We start from the raw sequence: 22,302 nt of genomic DNA, 5'->3' as shown, positions 1-22,302 counted from the left end.
TTCAAAGGGAATCTAGTTTGGAGAAAGTGCGAGCAAACGATCTCAGGCAGGTATTTCAGAGTATTAGCTCCTTAGAAAAGATGGGATGTGGGATAAGAAAAAGGTTCACAAAATAGAAACCTTCGCTTATCTCTCTAGAACTTTGTATTTCTAGGATTATGTAGTCATCCATTTATCTTAATCACTAGTCAACTACTTTCGTCTAAAACTTCACAGCTCTATATTCTGGAACTTTTAGGATGATGCTGAGGCCGTGTTAATTAATTAATAGCGTCTGTGCCTCGTTTTCCATATTAGAAATTTCAGAACCTGTCTGGACCCAGGAGGGAGGATTGTTTGAGGCCACCCTGGGCAACATGGGGAAACCCTGTCTCTCTTTAAAAATAAAAAAATGTGTATTTATTTATTTTTGAGACAGAGTCTTGCTCTTTGCACAGACTGCAGTGCAATGGCACGGTCTCGGCTCACTGCAACCTCCACCTTTCAGGTTCAAGCAATTCTCCTGCCTCAGCGTCCCAAGTAGCTGGAATTACAGGTGCAAATCACCAGGCCCGGCTAATTTTTGTATTTTAGTAGAGATGAGGTTTTACTATGTTGGCCAGGCTAATCTTGAACTCCTGACCTCAAGTGATCCCGCCCACCTTGGCCTCCCAAAGTGCTGGGATTACAGGCATGAACCACCACAACCAACCAAAACATTAAAAATATTTAGTTTGTTATTAATTAAATATTTTTAAAAATTAAATATTTTGTTTTTTATTAAATATTTTAAAAAATACTTAAAATGTACAAACGTCAGAATCTGGTAGGCCTATTTGTAAGGGCAATCACTGGAGTAAATATTAAACAATACTGTCGGGTTAAAATGTTTTAGACTGTGATTCTTATTCCCTAATTATTTGTTTCACCAACTGAAATTTTCAGGTACCAAGAATCAGTACCTACCATTATAGGTACCTACCATTAGAGGTACATTCTTGGTACCCGAAAACTGGAATCGATCTTGATGATGTCATTCAATTCTCTACACTTCTTAGTCGGGAAATAACACCCAGAGTCTCTCCTCCACACTCCACCTGTGTCCCATGCACATCTTGTGAATCCAGGTGCAACCTCTTCACACAGCTAGACCTGGGCGCCCCCAGCATCCCCCACAGCTGCGTCGCTAGTGCTGGCCTTTGCTGTCACGTCCGGACTTCAACACGCCGCTGCCCACTTGGCATGTCACACTTCACATGGCTTATGCTGAGCTTTGCCTTTTCTCCTGAAAGCTGTTCATCGCTTTTCCTCCCTGGAGCATCCAGCCTGCTTGGCCAGTCACATTAGCTCTACCTGGGAGACGAACTTCTCATTCGTCCATGAGTGTCTGTCCATTTCCAGGTCTAAGCCACCTCTTAATTGACATCTCTCCTGCTCCGACTCTGCTCAGAATCCATCTTCCATCTGTTAAAAAAGAATGTAAGACCCTCTTATCTCATGTGTCTCTGCTTGGGGCAGCTCATGGCTTCCTGTGGCACTTGGAGCAAATCCAGAGACTTGAAGCCCCAAACACTGGTCACTCTGCCCCTCCTCACGGCCACCCTCTCCTGCACCCAGACCTGCTCTTGACCCCAGACTGACATCTCCGGGTCAGCTTCACCCCGATGTGAGATCCCTGCACCACTTCCGCCCCCGAGGCTGGGAAGCTCCTCCAGGCCTGCCTCGTCCTCTGTCTTCCCAGCTCCGTAGATGGAACTCCGGTTTGAGCTGCTGGCCACCCTCACCTCCTTTCTTGCACAACCCACAACCAGTCCAGCAGCATGTCCCACATGCTCTGAGGAGGCCATGTCCCACCTCCACCAGCAGCCACCCCGCCTGAGCCACAGTGCCTGTGCAGGACCACTGCCGTGACCCCTTGCCATGCCGACTCCCTTCTTCTGCCCTGGCCCTTTACATTCTACTTACATTGCAGCAGGGGTGATCCCTGGAAACCTCAGTGCGACCGCTCTCTGATGCCTCTGCTGAAACTCCGCCAGGGCTTTCCCTCTCACTCCAAAGCCAAAATCCTCACCAGGCCCCACAGGGCCCCCCATGACCCCACTCTGGGCCACGTCTCCAATCTCCCACTCGGCTCCAGCCATCCCCGCGTCCTTGCTGGGCCTGAAATCTCTGGGTCCCCTGCGCTCGGCGTTTCTTCCCTAGACGCCTGCATGGTTTGTGTCCTTTGGCCTCTGCTCGGTGTTGTTGGGAAGCCTCCTCGGACCACCCATCGACAGGAGCAGGAGCCCACCCCTCCCAGCCCCGGTTTCAGGTGTCCCTTCATTTTCTGAGCCCTCTTTGTTGGGGTTCCCACATGAGGACCTGGGGTTCCGGGGAACAGAGACTTGCTGGGTTCCCCAGGTATTCCCCGTCACCTAAAGCAGAAGCCGTGGGGTTGAAGGTTTTGGAATGAGCATGCGGCAGAGGCCCCACCTGCTGCTTCAGCACATGGCGATTTCTCCTCTGGGGCCTTTGGACAGAGCCACCCCCTCTGTCTGGAAGCTTCTTGCACCTCATCTTGACCCACTCAGGCTTCGGCTCCAGTGCCCCTCTTTCGCAAGGCACTCTCATCCTTCCCGGAGCCCTCCATGGGGTCTCCTGGTTTCTTGTTGGGTCGCTGCAACTCCGTGACAGTGTCTTGCCCTCCGTCCCTCTCCATGAAGGAATTCCCTGTGCCTGGAACATTGCCGGGCACACAGCAGGTGATGAACAAGTATTTGCTCCACAAGGACAGTTGCGGTGGGTCACAGGGCCTGCAGCGGGCCCCTGTGACAGCCCCGTGGTGCAGACGGCCAGCCCAAAGTCCACCCGACCACACCAGAGCCCCATCCTTGCCCCGGCAGGCCAGGGTCTTGGAGTCCAGCTGGCAGAAGACACCTGAACTCAAAACCTCTCCAAAGTTCCCCGGCTCACACAGCGTGGAGAGCTTTCTGGCGCTGAGCTGAGCTAGGCGCTCCTGGAAATCCCGACTTTGGACTGGAGAAGAGCAGGTGGGAAAAGATTCCAGACTTGAGCAGTGTGACTCACAGAATCTCGGAACCTTAGCGCGGAATGTGGACAGGATGAGCGAGGCCTGTTCTGAGAAGGATCAGGAGACTCTCACCTTGGGGCTGGGCCTGAAGCAGCGAGGGGCTGAAGAAAATCAGCAAGTTGGTGCCAGGTCCCCTCACGGCCTCAAGGGACCTCTACCTGAGGAATCGGCATTTGTAAGCAACGGGGGACTCCGGAAGCTCCAGGGTAAGGAAATGGAATGAGCGGCAATCACTTGGCAACAAGGTGGACTGGCTGAAGCTAGGAGTCTGGGAGGCGGGAAACCTGTGGGCTCTGGGGCAAGGGTCCACCAGGATGCCCCTGAAGACAGGAGGCCACAGCCCTCAGGGGTCACCGGGAAACGTGGAGCCATGGGGTGTGAGGCCGGGAGACCGGTGCTGCGCGCCTCCACGTGCTGTAGATGCCCCCTGTGGTTGCTGCTGGTTGACTGGGACCTGACTCCCTTCCTGGTCGATGCAGACTTCAGCCACCTTTCCCTGATCCCGCCTCTGCAGCTCACAAGCACACCCCTGTGACTGGGGGAAGGGATGATTTCCTTCATCCCTGTCACCACTCCACCTTCTAACCCTGGACTCTGGGGAACGGTGTGGATGGTGGCAAAGCTGGGTAGAGCTGTGAGAAGGTCATAGCTGGCCCCGGGTAAGCCAGGGTGCAGGAGGACGGGGCCTCCCCAAGCCAGGTCAGCGATTTGAGTCCACTCAGGGCAGAGCCTTGCTAGCAGCACCCCCCGGAAGAACCTGGGCCATGGCCAGCCCCCCAGCCACGGGCTCCTGGGCAACAGATAACTGCTTCTAATCTCTACTTCTCAAGAGGGAGGCGAACAGTCACAGCCGCGGGACATCTGTGGGGTCTCACTGCAGATGTGGGGACTGCCATCTCCTTTTTCCACGTCTAGCTTATTCTCCCAGCCCCTCTCAGATGCCCCATGATGTGGAGGCGAGTCCTGTGCCCACACTTCGGGGACACCCTCCCTCTCCTCCCACAGCCACCCTCGCCTCCTCACGCATGCCCCCCACCGCACCGCTGCCTGGCCACGACAGCCACCTCAGAGCTACCAGACACAGGGGACGGAGACTCTAGTTAACACCTGCAAACCACAGCCTGTCTTTGCTAAAGCGAGGTATTTCTCCTTTCCATGAAAAAAGAACAGAAAAAAGAAAACTTCGTTACTCAGAGGAAGGAAAGGCAGGGATGATGATCGAGGAAATGAGAGAGTCTAGTTCCCCCAAGAAGGGAATGTGAAAGTGGTGGGGGCCGGGCAGTGGGGGCGGGGGGAAGGTCTCAGAGGCACCCCGAGTGGCCCTTCCCGGGGTTCCCGGGAGCGCTGGATGCCGCGGCTCCCCTGGGTGTTGATTCCCGTTGCTCCCCGGGGTCGGGTCCCGGCCCGGGTCCCCCGAGGCCGTCTCGCCACCCTGGCCGGGCGCGCGGGCTGCGTGGGGGCGGCGGCGCCTCTCCTCGCGCTCCGCGGCTTCTCTCTCCCCCCTCCTGGAGGCAGCGCGCGTCCGCCCTGTTCTGGGAGCGAACCCATGGTTCTGGGAAACGAAACTAAACCTCTCTAAAGTTTCCAGCTCCCGCCCTTTTCTCTTCCCGCTCCCCGGCAAGTCCGAGTCGGGGTGCGGGGCGGGCCGCGGGCTCCGTGCGCTCTGGGACTCGGGCGGCGGCGGGCGGCCGGGCGGGCGCTGGGGCGGGGCTGGACGCTGCTGACCGCGGTCTCCGTGCGCCCCGCAGGCAGCGAGCCCGCCCCGCCGCGCCCGGCCGAGTGATGATCACCTAAGAGGCTGGCGCGGGCGGGCGTGAGCGGCGGAGGAGCCGGCGCGGCGACACGCGGCCATGGAGCGCGAGCCTGCGGGACGGCGGCGGGGACGGAGGCGCCGCGAGGGCGGGACGCGCACGGTGCGCTCCAACCTGCTGCCGCCCCCGGGCGACGAGGACCCCGCGGCGGGCGCGGCCCAGGGCGGGCGGCGGTGGTGGCGGCGGCGCGGGTGCGCCCAGCACCTGGCGGACAACCGGCTCAAGACCACCAAGTACACGCTGCTGTCCTTCCTGCCCAAGAACCTGTTCGAGCAGTTCCACCGCCTGGCCAACGTGTACTTCGTCCTCATCGCGCTGCTCAACTTCGTGCCGGCGGTGAACGCCTTCCAGCCCGGCCTGGCGCTGGCGCCCGTGCTGTTCATCCTGGCGGCCACGGCCTTCAAGGACCTGTGGGAGGACTACAGCCGCCACCGCTCCGACCACGACATCAACCACCTGGGCTGCCTGGTCTTCAGCAGGTGAGGCGGGCGGGGGTGCGGGCCCGGGCGCCCCGGGAACTCGGCGTTGGGCTCAGTGATGGGGGACGGGGCGCCCCGAGAACTTGGTGTCTGGTGCCGTGTGGGTTACCGGGCACCCCAGGAACTTGGCATTGGGCGCGGCGTTGGGGGTCCGGGCGCCCCGGGAACTCGGCGTTGGGCGCGGTGTTCGGGGTCCGGGCGCCCCGGGAACTCGGCGTTGGGCGCTGTGATGGGCGGGGACCGGGTGCTTGGAGGGCAGCTCCGCTCGGGGTGGAGGCCCGGCCGGGCGGGACCCGCTGCCGACTGAAGCCGCAGCGCCACCAAGGCCCCTCTGCGCCCCGGGGCGCCCTGGCTGGGGGGAAGCGTGGGGATCCCCTGTCACTCCGTGTGGGAGCCACGGTGATCCCAGGGCTGGAAACCGACGGCCGCCGAGCATCCTCATCCCCAGCCGGCCGCGCCCGAAGTGATAGGCAGGGACATGCAGCCTGGCCCCGGGTGGCCTAAAGTCCCTGCCTCAGTCCCCGGCCAGGGCCCTTGTCCCGGGAGCAGCCGGCACACGACTGCAAAGCTCAGTCTGATAACAGCTGAGCTCGGGACAGCAGCAAAGTGAAACTGCCGCCAAGCCCAGAGGTGCCTGGCACAGCCGAGGTACCAGGGCACGCGAAAGGACGGCAGTGACCCTCCTCCGCTGGGAGCCCGGAGCCGGGCACCGCCCCGTAGCTGCGTGCCTAACTTTCTTCACCTTAACCTGTTTCCTGGGGGAAGGAGTCCGCGGGGCGTTTGCAAGCCCTGCCATGGGCAGTGCCAGGGACGACCTTGCCATGGGCCTCTCCGGCTCTTTTTCCCTCCTGGAGTTTTAGAACCTCAGCGGGCCTGTCCAGAAGCTGCGAAGCTACAGCCTTTTCTTGCCTCGCGCTCGCCACCCCAAGAGAGCCCCTTGGTAGGTCCATCTTGGAGCTGTGTCCAGCCGCCTGGAGGACCTCAAGGTTTTGTCCTGGACAAAGCTGGGTGGTCTTAGCTTTACTGCAGAGCTCAGCCCAGCTTTCCCTCCTGCCTCACCCTGCTTGACCTCTGGGACGCGGACTGAGATGGGCTTCTGAATAGGCGAACGGGACAACATTGGCGTTGTCTGGCTTCCGTCATGCCTGGGAGACCCTAGGAAGCCCTATGCCCTCTTAGTGCCAGATCGATCCCCTAAAGGAGGAGGGTCACAGCTGCCCCACTCTCCGCTTTGATGAGCCCTTGGACGCTTTCCTCTGTAGCTGAGCACCTTTCGCCTCCCAGCAACGCTGCGGTGGTGGGGTGGTGGTTGTGCTTGGACTTCATGGAAACGGAGTAAACGGGTTCAGAGAGGTTAAGTAAACTGCGCGGTGTCACACGAGGCAAGGTTGTGGTGCTGGGACTTGGCCCAGGTCTTCTGACCGCACAGCTTTTTGACTATTTCTGTGCTCGTGCTGTTGAAACTTTTGTGAGTCACTGGAGGTGCTGGTTAAAATAACAGTTCTCCCAAGTGTCTCACCCAGCAGGTCTGGGGTTGAGCCCAGGAACGTGAGTAGTAGATTAGCGTGCAGAAGACTCTCCTCTGATGGCCCACGCTTTGAGAAACACGGCTCTGCCTGCTCCCTCACGTTGGCCGTTGGCCAGTCAGCAAGGTGGCTGTCAACGCACAGGGCTGTGGGATTTGCTGGCCCTTGTTGGGCAGAAGCCTGAGCAGTGTCAAGAGCGGTACTCCTACAGATGCCCTCCGCGTCCCCCGGGTGAGGGCTCCACCACGTCGCCCTGGTGGGGCGCGACAGTTTTGCACCTCTGCACAGATACCACTTCCTGTTTTCACTGAGCCTGTAACTCCCGTATCTTCCTTTTCAGAAATACTTACGCCTCAGAAGAAAAATAGTTTCTTTTCAGTTGTCAAAGTGCTTTGAACCCATGATGTCATTTGATCCTTAGAGTGACCATCACACCCATCTTGCAGAGGAGGAAACTGAGGCCGGGCTCTAAAAGCTATTGTCTTGTCTCTGTTACCTTGTAAGGCTTGATGGGGCTTTGAAACCTCAGCTTCCTCTTAGACCACACCCAGCTGTTCCCCTCCCCTTCCACTCTGGCCGGGACTCTGCGTCTTACCCCTCCCTCAGACCCTGGCTTCTTCCCTAGGGAAGAAACTGGCAGCTTTCTCCCTTCACTTTCCAGCTGCCTTGAGGACAGTGGGCCCACTGCCCCACTTCTGTTCATTGTTCCGGGGGAAGGCAGGTGGAATTCCTCCAGTCCCAGGAAGGCTGGAAGAGGTGGTGCCAGGCCCTGGGGGTAGAAGGAGAAGGAGGCTGGTTTCACCCATAGTTTACTGTAGGGACAGATGGCACCACAGGGCAGGTCCACCAGGTGAATTCCTCGGTGGGGCTCCGAGCTCCGGGATGCGGGCTTCATGTCAGGAGAGGCCTCCCAGCGAAGGGCAAGAGTCTGGGACTGTGGTTCGAGGACCAGGTGCTGCGGTGGGAGATGGGGGCAGGGGGTGGACAGGGTCTTGGCACAGAGACGGAGAATAGGTTCTAGGGTACGCGGGGTGAAGCCCAGGCTGCCAGGACCTGGCACCCAGACAGCACAGTGGAGCCCAGGGAGTGGCCTCTGCGTCAGGCCAGGGTCTGTGCCGTGCCTTTGGTTGACTGCAGGGAAGATCGGAAGCAGGACTGTGGGCCGCCCACGTCTGTTTTGCGGGGCGCCGCCTCCACATGTTGCTGCTCTAGTGGCTGAGCATGGGGGTGTCCGTGCAAGTGAGCCACGCGTCATTGACGCAGAGCCCCAGCGGACTTCAGCTGGAAGTCTCAGCTGCTGCCACTGTCCCAGAAGTGACTTCCTGGACGTTCCCTGCACATGAATGTTCAGCCCGTGGTGCGCCATCATTTCTGTTACTATGTTCTGTTTCTCAGTGACACTGTCCTTTGGCCCCTTTCTGTGAGAATCGCGTATGGAGCCTGTTGGAAATGCAGCTTTCGAGGCCAGGGTGTTGGAGAAGCAGCCCTCCGTTTCCTCCTCCTGAACCCATTTCTCCTCGTGGATCTCACACGCTATTTAGGCAAACTCAGCAGGATGGGGGAGCACTGGGTGATTCCGGGGTGTTAGGTCCTGCCTGTGGCACCTGTGGGGGGAAGGGCCCAGCCACCCCTCGTCACTAGGCTGTGGACCAGTGAGAGGGGAGGGTGTGGGAAGCCCCACTGATCATATGGAGCTCGGTGCTGGTTAAGGCCTGGGTGGGAAGACAGCGGCTGCCTGCGCTCGAGGCGGCCCCTCGGTGAGCCCCGGTGGGAGGCCAGGGCGATGCAGCCTCCGGCTGTCCTGTGGGGCTGGGACTTCCCTTTAGCTGACGCTGGTCTCCAACACTGAGTGTCCAGCTGGAATAGGGTGGGCGTCGCTGGGGGCCGAGGACTGAGGGGCCAGGGCTGGAGGAGGAGAGAGGAAGGGAGCGTGGGGAGAGCCCGGGCTGGGAGAGTGGCGGGCGGTTTGGCAGGCAGGAAGCCGAGATCCTCTATCAGAGGAAGACTCGGTGCCTTGCAGAAAGCACTCAGCCACCGCCTCCACGGCAGCGGGGAGTGGGGAGCTTTGAACCCGCAGACCCGGCACCCTGCTCCCGGAGATGGAGCGCACCTTGCAGCGGTGCTGCTGGAGGAGGTCCTGGGCCGACGACCCCATCTCTCCCCCAAAGCCTGCCTGGGCTATTGGATCATTTTCTTGATTTTCTCCCTTTAGCTTCTTCGTCCTTTGTGAGGACACCTTTCAGCATCTGTCTCCAGGGTGATGCAACCGGCAGCGTTCCAGCAGGAAATAACCCGAGGCGACTTTTCCCTGAATCTTCTGGGCTCTGCGCTTGGTTCAAGGGCGGCGTCTCTGTGTCTTTCCGTCTTCTTTCGGGTAACAGGGAGTCAGGAGGTGCTCTCTGCTGATTTTGGAATCGTCCTACTTTTGGTCTCTTCCCCTTGCTTTGATTGTCGCTGCCCTTTCCCAGCCCACAGGGTTATTTATCCAAGTCGCGTCCTCTGCACTTCAGGCTTCGTTGTTTCAGAAGAGCTGAGCAGATGAGAAGGTGACGTTCTCACTCAGCGAAGTCCTCCTGGTGTGTTTTTCCTGCCGGCCGCTGCTGCTCTGGTCTCCTGTCCCACTCCTCCCCTGTGCCTCTTGGCCTTCCTTTCCCGGCCAGCCTCGTCTCTTCCTCTGGCTCTTGGGGCACATTCCCTCTTTCCCTCCCTCTTAATGCAACAAGACGCCAGCAGTCAATACATCTTTCCCCTGGGAAGCACAACATCTCTGTCACTCGAGTAAAAGGTTTGCAAAAGCAGAGCCACCAGGACGTGACCCGGGAGTCAGGAACACGCAGGGACCATGGCACTTCTTCCTCAGCAGGACTGGCATCCCTGCAGGCGGGTCAGAGCACTGGACACTTGCAGAATATTATTTCCACATCGCCATCCACATGTTTGTGGGAAATGATTTTTCAGTACCCGTTGCATGTCATATATTACTGGGCTCATGAGGTCAAGTTGCAGCGGAAAAAGAAGGTTTCTTTGCCCCAAACCTTGACGTCATCCGAAGGCAGCCTTGTTCATGAGGTGGTTCTTTACTTGTCAATGGGAGCCAAATGTCCTAGATGCACAATTCCATTTTATCCTGCCGACGATGCTGTCACTTCCACGCCCCCATTCCACAGACAAGGAAAGGGAGGCTTCAAGGCTCAATAGCTTAAGGTCATGCCATTAGGGAATGGCAGTTCCGTGATTCGAGCCCAGATCCACCCTGCTCTGACTTCATGTGCACAGTGATTACCTTGCTTGCTATTCCCACCCCAAGACCAACCGGCCTCATTAAAAAAATTATTCTAGAAAGTTTCACATACATAGAAATGCGCACATGTAACAAACTTCCGTCATCCCGTGGCAACAATTAGCAACTCATGGCTAACATTATTTTATCTGTGTCCCGCAACCACCCCCCGCCGCCACTGCCCCACCGCTCCCGTCATTTTGATGCAAATTCCAGATATCATGATGTTTCACCTGTAAATAAATCAGTATTTGTCTGTAGAAAAGCATGACTCTTCTTCACACTGAACTACAAAAAACGTTATCGTACCTAAAAAATTCATTATTATTTTTTAAGACACAGTCTTGCTCTGTTGTCCAGGCTGGAGTACAGGGGCGTGATCACGGCTCCCTGCCTCACTGCAGCCTCCACCCCTTGGCCTCAAGCGATCCTCCTGCCTCAGCCTCCTGAGTAGCTGGGATCACAGGTGCACATGGCCACACCTGGCTAATTTTCCTTAAAGGTTTTTGTAAGGATAAGGTCTCACTGCATTGTCCAGGCTGATCTCCAATGCGCTCCAGCGGTCTTCCAACTCTGGCCTCCCAAAGTGCTGGGGTTGCAAGGCTAAAATTGTTAAATACCCAGTCCTCTTTGAGATTTCTACTTGTCTTATAAATGGGATGTGTGCATTTCAATGTGTACCTTTAAATCAGTTCTAAGGCCTCTCATTGCAGGTGGCTGATAAATCTTATACATCTCCTTTAATCTACATCTCTCCCCCTCGAACACTCTATTCTCTTTTCTTCCCTTGTGATTTATTTCGAAGAAATGGGGTTATTTGTCCTGTGCGGTTTTCCAGGGCCTGAATACTGGGGATTAGTTCTGTGTGGCTTCAGGTAACATGTTTTTTTCTGTTGTAATTGGTGTGAATTGGTAGGCCTGTCTGGACGCCTGCTCGGCTTTCCTGAGGCTCCGGTTGGAACTTCTGCTGTTGGCTCGGTCTCCATACTGCTAGGTGGTGGTCTGCACTTGCATTAGAAGATGCGTGTGCTCGCTTGTCTGTTTGCAATGCTGACAGTCATTGATGATCATTGCCTGTATCCGCTGATTGGTTAGAGGTTGCAAAATGGTGGTGTCCTAATTCATGATAGGAAATACTGTTATAAAGAGACACTTCCCCTCATCTACCACCTGGTTTCCCAGTGTTCCAGCCCATATAGTAAAGAACTAAGTGCTTGATGTTTTAGTCCATTCTCGGGCTGCTAGGAAGAAATCACCCGATACTGGGTGATACATAAAGAAAAGAGGTTTAATTGACTCACAGTTCCGCGTGGCTGGGAAGGCCTCAGGAAACTCACAATCATGACAGAAGGCACCTCTTCATCGGGCAGCAGGAGAGGGAATGAGTGCTAGCAGGGGAAATGCCAGACGCTTATAAAACCTTCAGCTCTCATGAAACTCACTGATTACCTCGAGAACAGCGTGGAGGAAACTGCTCCCATGATTCTGTTACCTCCACCTGGTCCTGCCCTTAACACGTGGGATTATTACAATTCAAGATGAGACTTGGGTGGGACAGAGAGCCAAACCATATCACTAGCCAATTAACTTTCTAAAATTCTTAAACTTTTTACTTTAAAATCATTTTACGCTTCACAGAAAAGTTGCAAAAATAGTACAGATTATACCGCAGACCTGCCTTCTTTTAATCTGAACACAGACTGCACTGTAATTTTCAAAACTGAGAAAATAACATTAGTAGAAAACTATTCACTAATTCACATTCTTTATTTAGACCTAAACAGTTTTCCATGAATGCATTAGGAGTTTCGGTCATCGGTTTGCATGTTAGTCTGTGACCTGCCATCTGGCTAATGCACTTACTAGGTATCTAATCATTGTCTTGTGGCTTCCTTAGTGTTTTTCATACAGAGTCGTTAATCAGTAAGCGAAGATAGTTTTACTTACTCCCTTTCAACCTGATACCTTACATTCGTTTTTCTTGCCTGATTGTCCTGGCTAGAAGCTCAAGTACAATGTTGAATAGAAATGGCAAAAACGGATATCTTTCTCTTGTTTCTGATCTTAGGGGGGAAACATTGTCTTTTACCATTAAGTATGATGCTAGCTGTGTGTGTGTGTATGTGTGTGTGCACGCACGCGCATGTGTGTGTGTGTTTATTTTAACTAATGCTGAGACTTCAAGCTGTGGGGTTTTATAGCTGCTCTTTATCAGGTTGAGAAAGTTCCGTCTTGTTCCTACTTTGTTTTTTTTTTTTTTTTTTTTTAATCAAGAAAGGATATTAGATTTTGTCAAAGTATTTTCCTACGTCTATTGAAATGACCATGTGGCTTTTGGGCATAGTTCAATCAATATGATGTGTACTCATTGATCAATTTTCACGTGTTAAACCAATCTTGCATGCCTGGGGTAAAACTTACTCGGTCATAGTGTGCAATCTGTTGTTATATTTTGCTAGATTTTGTTTACTAGAATGTGTCAGGGGATTTTGCATTTCAATTCATGTGGGATACTTGGGATGGGGTATGGTATATGTGTCTTTGTCTGGTTTTGATACAGAAAAGTACTGTACTGCTCTCAGAGAATGAGCTGGGCAGTGTTTCCACTATTTTATTTATTTATTTTTTTGAGGTGGAGTTTCCCTCTTGTTGCCCAGGCTGGAGTGCAATGGCATGATCTCAGCCCACTGCAACCTCCGCCTCTTGGGTTCAGGAGGCTGATTCTCCTGCCTCAGCCTCCCGAGTAGCCAGGATTGGAGGCACGTGGCACAACGCCTGGCTAATTTTTGTATTTTTTTTTTAGTAGAATTGGGGTTTCACTGTATTGGTCAGGCTGGCCATGAGCTCCTGACCTGAGGTGATTCACCCTCCTTGACCTCCCAAAGTTCTGGGAGTACAAGCATGAGCCACTGCACTGACCTATTTTCCTTTTTGGCAGATTTGGGATTAATTCTTCTTTAAATGCTTGGAGGAATTCAACATTGAAGAAAACTTCAGTCTGAGCCTGGGCTTTTCTTTATTTCCCCTTTTTATTTTTTTGGACAGTTTCACTCTTGTTGCCCAGGCTGGAGTCCTGTGGAGCAATCTCGGCTCACTGCAACCTCTGCCTGCTGGGTTCAAGCAATTCTCCTGTCTCAACCTCCCGAGTAGCAGGGATTTCAGGCGCCCACCATCATGCCCAGCTAATTTTTGTGTTTTTAGTACAGAAGGGATTTCCATGTGTTGGCCAGGCTAGTCTCAAACTCCCAACCTCAGGTGATCTGCCCTCCTCGGCCTCCCAAAGTGCTGGGATTACAGGCGTGAGCCACTGTGCCCAGCCGAGCCTGGGCTTTTTTTTGTGGAGAATTTTTTAAATGACAAAAGCAATCCATTTACTGCTTATGAGTCTGTTGCGATTTGCTCTTTGTTCCCAAGTAGGTTGTGATAGTTGCTTCTTTCTAGGAAATTGTCCATTTCATCGGAGTTACGTAATTTGTTGTTGCAGAGAGTTGCTGCTGGTATGCTCTTGTAATCCTTTCCTTTCCGTAGGTCTGTAGCAATGGTGGTGGAGTGGTCTAATAGCGATTCTCTTTACCCCCATTCCTTTCCTACTTATTAACTGGAATTCTTAGAATAGCTGTGTTTCTTTCTCAATGATTTTTATGCTCAATAATTGATATCATTGTAGACTAATGGATAGGGCTTTGGGAGCTCTTTCAGGCTGGCTTTCCTGTCCTTCCCAGGCCCCAAACCCTTCTTTCTAGACTCTCCCTTACTCTCTAACTACATGGCATGCCCCAGGCTCATCTATTTTGGCAGCCCCAGCTCTCAAATCAACCACTTCTCCTGCAGGCTATATAAATTTTCTAAAAAAGGGCCGGGTGCGGTGGCTCACGCCTGTCATCCCAGCACTTTGGGAGGCCGAGGCAGGTGGATCACGAGGTCGAGAGATCGAGACCATCCTGGTCAACAAGGTGAAACCCCGTCTCTACTAAAAATACAAAACATTAGCCGGGCATGGTGGCGCGTGCCTGTAATCCCAGCTACTCAGGAGGCTGAGGCAGGAGAATTGCCTGAACCCAGGAGGCGGAGGTTGCGGTGAGCCGAGATCGCGCCATTGCACTCCAGCCTGGGTAACGAGAGCGAAACTCCGCCTCAAAAAAAAAAAAATTATGACTTCATGGATTTAAGTATAATTGACTGCTTTCAGTTTGTTGTAGTTATTGTAATTGATTTCTTTGGTCAGTAGGAACCAGTCATGTTGTCCGTGAGTCTTTCTTCTTTCTGAGGCAGGGTCTCACCCTGTCGCCCGGGCAGGCATGCACTGCTGCCGTCATAGCTGGCTGGAACCACAAGTGCTCTTGCTTTTTGTTGTTTTGTTTTATTTCAGCTGATTCTTTTGGATTCGACCAGGTCTTGCTATTCTTAATGCAGTTATTCTGTGCCTTTCAGTGGCCTTCGAAGCCCAACCTGCCTGTTCCCGGGAGCTAAACCATGACCTGCATGGTGTCATTTCTCAGGTTCCATCCTTCCTGCAAAGGAAGGGTCAGGGGTCTCATCTGGGGGCAGTACCTTCTTCCCGACGTACTGGTAGACGTTTAACAGTCACAGTGACTGGCAGTGTCCCTGGCACTGGTGCTCATGGCCGGGGTTGCTGGCTGATACGCAACGGCCTCACCTGCCCGGGCCCTGCCCCTTTGACTACGCCTTCCCAAAGGCCAGTCAGGCCTTCCCTGAGAAGCATGTTTGGAAGATGCTTTTAAAGACAGGGCTTCTCCGTGTTCTGGGAAGGTTGAGAAGGGGCTGGGTGACTGTTAGGGCTCTGTCCGTCACAACATGGTGCTCCGGCTTCTTGCTGATGGCCGGCAGCAGGGAGGCCCACTGTGCGTTCTTGTACAAGACTCACTTTGCTATATTTAGCACACTGAGAGAACTTACAGGAAACATGAAGAGCTATTTTGATTTTGGCTTTTTTAGAAGACTCAGCCCGACTTTCTATGTTTACTTGTTTTCCATTTTCCCAGAGTGCGGCCTGTACGAATTTGCCCTGCACATACCTTGTGGTTATTTTTCCACTGGGGATACTGTCTTTTGGAATACTTTGCCTACCGTACTATTTTTATTAGGCAATTAAGAATTTGTGTCCTCATTTTAAGTTAGAGGCAATTAAAGTGCCCTTGTAGGGGCTAAAGGAAAACTTCCCCTTTGCCCTCTGAAAGTTTGCTGGCAATCAGCAGATAAAAGGCCAAGAATAGGAGAAAAGGCATGCACCTTTATTAACATGCATAGCACAGAACTGTAGGAGAATGATTGCCCAATACCCAGTGGAGTACAGAGGGTTGTACACCCTCCTTCCTAGGGGAAAGGGAGATGGGAAGTGGGGACGATTTTTGCGGGGTAGTAAATGAGTTTTAGGGGAATTCTCTGTGCCTGAGCCACCGTCTGTCAGGCCTGCCGAGCAGACAGTGGTTTGTGACAAAAGCCTGTCCAGCTGTGTAATTAGACTTCAGTCTCTCTTCCCACAATACAAACGCACTTCGTCAAAACTTGTCCTCCTCTTTGGAGTGCCTGGATTTTAGGTAGGGAAGGGAACTTCAGAGGAGTTCGTCTTGTGCTTTGGCAGACACAGGATTGAGAGGCGGGCTTGGGAGGTGGTTAGAGATCCCTGAGGCTTCTTCAGGTCAGCGCGTCAAAGTGCCATACTTGGGGGTATTGGTCCCTGAGCCCCAGCACCCTCAGTGAGGTGAGATCCTTGCCAGCAGTTAGATGCCAGGCAGAATGCATATCTCTTCAGCCCAGTGTTCTCATTTAAATTGGAGGGAGGAGGGTAGAGGGAGGCCGGCATCAGGTTGAAGAGAGGAGAACCTTACATTGCAGGGAGGAGGCACTTCCTGGGAGAGAGGGGCAGAGAAGCTAGCAGCCTCTGCTGTGCTGTGATCCATAAGTGAAATAATGTGAGGGGCGTGCTGCAGGGCCAGGCAGGCAGGTAAGAATCTGAAAAGGTTAGTTGCAGCCGTGATTATTACCTACTACTGCTGTCATTATTGCCGTTGAGATCTTTTGATCAAAATACTTGCTCATATTTTTAGACTGCTAAAATAGTTTTGTGTTTAGAGATGAGGTCTCACAATGTTGCCCAGGCTGGTCTGGAACCCCTGGCATCAAGCAATCCTCCCACCTCAGCCTCCCAAAATACTGGGACTGCAGCTGGCCTGTTCACATTGTTAAGACACTGAAGTAGTTGTACCTCCAAGCCCAAACAAATAATTTGAGGTGTCATTTAGCTGTGTACTTGTATCCTGCGTAGATGGACAGCTTTGGGAAAGAGCATTGAAATACTGGGAATAGATCCGACCCCCGGTGCTAAGTTTCAGGGCCACCGAGGATCCGGATTTAGCCTCCGTTGGCTCAGATGTCTTCTGAGCAATGTTCCTGACTAGAAGAAGCAGTCTGCGGAAGTGGGAAAGTGAAAGCATTCTTTGTTTAGATGGCAATGCAAATTTAACTGGCTTTGATAATAACCTTTTTGGAGGAAGGTCTGTTTCGAAAACATAAAATGAGTTCAGTTCATTGGCGAATTAAATGTCTTTGATTCACTGTTGCTTATCAATGGTTATAACAATTTAAAAAAAAAATAAAAACATAAATAAATCTTGGTTTTCAAAACGAAACTCAACCCAGGCGGGCAGTGGAGAGCCTTGGAACAGACGCTCCAGCAAGGCTTCAGGGAAAGGTGCTTAGTGGGTGCTTTGGAGGCCGGTGGGCGGTCACACAGTGGGGAACTTTAGATTTCCCTTATTTCTGTTTCAGCAGCAGATTGGCCTCTCGTGTAGGAGTCTAGGGCTTTTCTAGGACAGTCCTGGGCTGTGAACGGACCTCAGCTTGGGCCCCGCCAGACTTGACAAGGCTCCCTCCCCACGTTCGGGAGCCCCGAGATCCCCACTCACTCCTCCCCAGCCTCTGTCTGCTTTGCTTCCCCACAGCAGTGACGTTTGGCGCCGAAAGGACGGTTTCTAAAAGAATCCAGCACACGAGGGGTTAACCAAACGGCAGGAAACCCGAGCTGTCACCCCACATTTGAACTGAGTCATTTGTAGACTTTCCAACGTTTCACTCCTGTGTCCTGCAGTTTGTTTGTGTGCACTTCTAATGACAGCTTAAAAAAGTCAGGTCCAGAAGAGGTAAACGTCGTTTCCAAGTTCCGTCCTTGGTTCGGATGTGACCTCAAGGCCCCTGGGTGCTGTCTTGGAGGGCAGGTGCGGGCTGCAGGTCCCGGGGGCGATGGGCGTGGTCCCTCCTGGCGGGAGTGGGGGGGGGGCAGTGAGTCACCACCCACCACCGCAGGGCTGGGGAGGGAGCTGGGACCCACGGAGGAGTCCGCTGGGGCCCTGCCGTTCCAGTTCTCTAAAACTGGCCGTGGAGGACGGTGCCTGGGGACTCACCTCCCTGTGGGCTGGCCCCAGGGTGTGACCACATCCCTTTTTCTGGGCCTTCCTTTCCTTCCAGGGCCTGGCTGAGGCCGTACCAGACACAGCCAGGGCCTCTCTGGTGGCTTTTGGCCAAGTTGGAAATGAGCTCTGTTTCAGTTCCATGCTGTGTGCTGGGGCGGAGTGACCGGCTCCCATGCTGCACCCTGGAGTCTCGGGCAGGAGACGGGAAAAGTCCTAGAGGCCGCCACGGGAGGCAAAGCTGCTGCTGAACCAGAAACAAGGCGAAGCCCTGAGCAGATCTAACGTTCCCTGCTGTGCAAGGAGCTCTGCTGACTCCGAAAACAGAGCCACAGCCCCGTGAGCAGAGAGGAGCTGGGGAGGCCCCTGTCCCTGCGGGTCCCCTCCACTGCCTCTGTCTCCCTCGGAACAGACGCTCCATTTTTGAACATAACTCGAAGCGATGGTTTCCAGAATGTCTCACGTACACACGGCGATTGTTCGCCTCCCACAACAGTTTCAATATTACGTGGCATGTAATTATTTTTGCAGAAAGGGTCATTTTATCAACCGGCATGATGTTTAATTATATTTAATTATGTGCGTCTTGTTCCTCATAATTAATTGATAGAAACCTAGGTGATAACATTTCAGTGTCACTGTTATCATTCATTGTTTCACATATTCATTTTGCCATGGCAGACCCTGGTCAAATCAGACATGTGTCTTTTCCTGGCATTTCATTCTCACTGTGACTTGCATTGTAATATTTTCCATGTACACATTTTTTTTTTTTTAAGAAAATCATTGCTGTGAAGCAGGACGGAAAGTTTGATTCATTCCATAGAAATCTGGTTGCTGCCTATGGTCTTTGGCATCCATAGGGAGCATGTTTTGGGGCCAGGAGGCCTCGCTGGCCGGGACCCTGGGGTTCTCGCTCGCTCGGAGGCGAGAGCCAGGATCAAGCTCAGTCCTGCGCTGCGCTGAGCTGCTCCTTGATTTCGCAGTTCACTTTCTCCGTTTCTGGTCTTTTTCTCTTTTTCTTCTTTCCGTTTCCTATCCTGTGTTAATTCCTCTGTAAAGTGTCTGGCCAGACTTAATGGGAATTCCTTGGTCATGCACCCCTGGGACTTGGAGAAGGCGTGTGGGGCCGGAGGGAGGGCAGTGTCTGTGATTCTGGGCTCTGTTCCCAGCTACTGCATGCAGTGACATCTTAAGTCGGGTTCTGCTTGTTCAGTCCTGTACTAAGGATGGCTTTCTGTTTTCTGTCCTCTAATGCTTTGACATCTGGAGCCTTGCTGCCTCCGCAGGGACGGGCCCTCCCAGGGCTCGATAATTCCTAGAGATAGCGAACACCCTCGTGACAGCATGCTTTCTGTGTGCAAGCCACCCAGTCCGGCGCCCACACCCTCGGCCCCCTCCATGTTTCATCCACCTGTTCTCGTCACCCCAGGTCCGGCTACCAGGCAGCCCAATGTCCCAGGGTCCCCCGATGTCACGTAAACTAACAGATGGTAAGCCTGCTCACCCCACCTCTCCTGTTCTTTCCCATGGAAGGCACAGAAAAGACTCTTCCCCCCTCTCGCCCCAGTCTCTGCCTTCTAGGACCCTGGTCCCTGCTACGTTCCCCTCCCACAGTGGTGGGTGTGGCGAGCTCCTTCTCTGAAGGACTCTGAGTAACAAACCCGCTTTCCAATGGCAGTCCTCTCCTGATCTGTCAGCCCCACAGTGCTCGACTGGTAATAGAACCGGGATGTAAAACACCCCTGGAGCTACTGCCCTCCCTTAGGTCTCAAGAGAAGCGGGTGTGAAAGTGAGCTGCAGTTAATGTTGCTAATTGGCTGCTGCTGCTTAGCGACCTCACCAGCCGACTCTAATGCGGAGATTATCCCGCAGTGAATCCTGGGCCCAGTGTAATCACAAGCCTGGAAAAGTGGAAGGACAGCGGGCCGAGAGATCCGACGTGAATGTGACTTAATTTGCCATCGTTGGCTTTGAAAGTGGAGGCCCTAGGAGCCCAGGCGTGCGGGCGGCCTCCGGGAGCTGGAGAAGGCAAAGAAACAGTCTCTCCCACAGCCCTGCTGAGGTCATCGCTTCGACCCAGTGAGACCCATGTCAGATTCACCTCCAGAACTTTAAATGACAAACTTGTTTAGCTGGGTGCAGTGGCACAAGCCTGTAGTCCCAGCGCCTCAGGAGGCTGAGGCAGGAGGATCACGTGAGACCAGGAGAGTGAGGCTGCACTGAGCTGTGATTGCACGACCCTCTCTCTATAAAACTACATACGGGTGTTGATCGACTTAAGACCTGTGCAACTTATGACCGTTCGACTTGACCACAATCGGTGGCCACGACGACTCCGCATCTGGCAGCGCAAACGTTGCCCGGCTGGGCGTAGACAGTGTAGACCAGCTTCCGGCAGCACGACCATCTCTGCCTGCACCATTTCAACTGCACATACAGCCGACTCAACTGACGACCGAATCGTGTTACGACCGTTCCGAGGCCCCGACCGTGGTCTTAAGTCGAGCTCTACTCGTAAATAAAATAAAACTCCCCAAATGTGTGTCCCTTCAAGCCACGGAGTGGTCATAATTTGTTACCGCGGCAATGGGAAGCTACTACATCATGTGTTCGTTGCAGAGTCTGTGTTCGTTGCACACGTTGTCGTTGTCGTGTGTGTGTTTTGCATCCTTATTTTACAGATGATTAAAATAAAAAAAAACTTTTTAGAGGCCAGGTCTTGCTCTGTTGCCAGGCTGGTCTTGAACTTCTGGCTCTCACGCAGTCCTGCCTCAGCCTCCCAAGTAGCTGGGAATACAGGCACTGTCTGCCACACCTGGCAGAAACCACCTTCTTGATGTACAGCTTTTTCCATGTTGATATTGACTGAGACCATTTCAGTTAAAAAATGGCTGTTGGCCAGGTAGGGTGGCTCATGCCTGTAATCCCAGCACTTTGGGAGGCTGAGGTGGGTGGATTATGAGGTCCGGAGATTGAGACCATCCTGACTCACATAGTGATACCCCGTCTCTAGTAAAAATACAAAAAATTAGCTGAGCGTGGTGGCACACACCTGTAATCCCAGCTACTTGGGAGGCTGAGCCAGAAGAATCGCTTGGACCCGGGAGGCGGAGGTTGCAGTGAACTGAGATCACGCCATGCACTCCAGCCTACGTGACAGAGCAGGACTCCGTCTCAAAGAGAAAAAAAGAAAGCCTGTAGGCCAGTTGCAGTGGCTCACACCTGAAATCCCAGCACTTTGGGAGGCTGAGGTGGGTGGATCGCTTACAGCCAGGACAACATGGCGAAGCCTCATCGCTACAGAAAATAGGAATAATTAGCCGGGCATGCTGGTGCATGCCTAGAGTCCCAGCTGCTTGCGGGGCTGAGGCTGCTCGAGCACTGAAGGTCCCGAGTGCTGTGTGATGTGATTACGATGGCATCACTGCTCTCCAGGGCAGGTGACGGAGAGACTCGGTAATGGAAAAAAAAAAAAAAAAAGGCTGTAGCTGTTTGAATTAGTAAGAATATATGGAATAGCTCCAAATTGCTTAGTGGGATCAAGGACACATGATGAAAAAAAGGTGCTTTTTTTTTTTTTTTTAGTTGAAATACTTAGTGACAAAACTTCACGTATTTCTCTAGCACTGTTTACTTGCCAGAATTTTTATGACCCTGGATCATACCATTCTCAGCTAACCCTGTGAGGTGCTTGTAAATTCTTCATTGTTCCTTTGAGAAAATGGGAGCCCAGAGAGGGAGGTCTCAGCCCACAAGGGGCAGAGCTTAGGAGCAGAACAGGTGGCCCTGGGGCTCTGGGGTCCCGGGGATGTGACTCGGGGCCACCAGCTGAGTGCCCGTGCATGCTGCTCAGTCAGGGCCTCCTGTGTCCCTTTGATCGTGGGCATGTGTGTGTGGATGGGATCAACCTGTTTAAATATTTCTGGCTTTTGAGAAAGTGTCTAACGCCAGACAGTTTTCCTGATAAAAGCCAATACCCAGAATTGAACAAGGGTAGTTGACAAAGATACGGTACGGATGCTTTTTAGAAAAATTGATATGTTACTGATTCTTTTTAGTGTGGCCGGTTCATGATAGCTGTAGTCTTGAAATGCTTTTGATCTCACACCTCTGTCAGTAAAAAGTATCTATGCATGCGCTCTCAGTGTGGGTGTTATTTATAAATTATAGGCATGTAACGCATAAATATCTTACGTCTATTGAAACAGGCAGAATATTTTCAAAAAATAAACCACAATTACAGACAAAGGAGGCCATATTCTCCTGCACCCCGTGATGGTGTGTTTTTTCGCGTGTGGGTGTCACTTTAGGCACCGTTGCCCAGAGCATCTTCCAGTAGCTTCATGTTGTGATGTCATTTTAGATGACGGAAGGAACATGGCACGTGTCTGGCACGTGTCAGTCATGTGTCAGGTGAGCTGATTCTCATGCTGTCTCTTTTATCCAGAGATATTTAGGAAGCCTTGAACGCCCAGCAGGCTGGCGCCACCACCACAGTCTACCTGTGTGCACAGGCTGGTCCTTCTGTGCTGCGGGTGTTGGCTCTGGAGCTCAAGGCACAAGGCGTGGGGTGTTCTGACTTCCCCACTGCCTGGAAGTGGGCGACATGCTAACCTGGGGCTTGTCACCGTCACACTGAGCAGCTGAGCTGTGCTCCACTGGTACACACTTTAACTGCCCCTTCCCCATGCCCAGCCCCTGGCGACAGCCATTCCACATTCCGTGTC

General features: G+C 53.1%; 1 protein-coding gene across 1 annotated transcript in view; it reads left to right on the top strand.

The window, feature by feature from the left end:
* The first annotated feature begins 4,848 nt into the window (after window positions 1-4,848).
* The window catches only part of ATP10A (ATPase phospholipid transporting 10A (putative)), a 162,782-nt gene continuing 145,328 nt past the window's right edge, over window positions 4,849-22,302 (top strand). The window contains 1 exon segment of the mRNA XM_003943686.4: window positions 4,849-5,339. Within this exon segment, the coding sequence (XP_003943735.3) occupies window positions 4,900-5,339 (440 nt within the window). The 5' untranslated portion in view covers window positions 4,849-4,899.

The sequence above is a fragment of the Saimiri boliviensis genome, chromosome 5 (genome assembly GCF_048565385.1).
Source record: "Saimiri boliviensis isolate mSaiBol1 chromosome 5, mSaiBol1.pri, whole genome shotgun sequence".
NCBI lineage: Eukaryota > Metazoa > Chordata > Mammalia > Primates > Cebidae > Saimiri > Saimiri boliviensis.
This window is presented reverse-complemented; position numbering and strand designations above follow the sequence as displayed.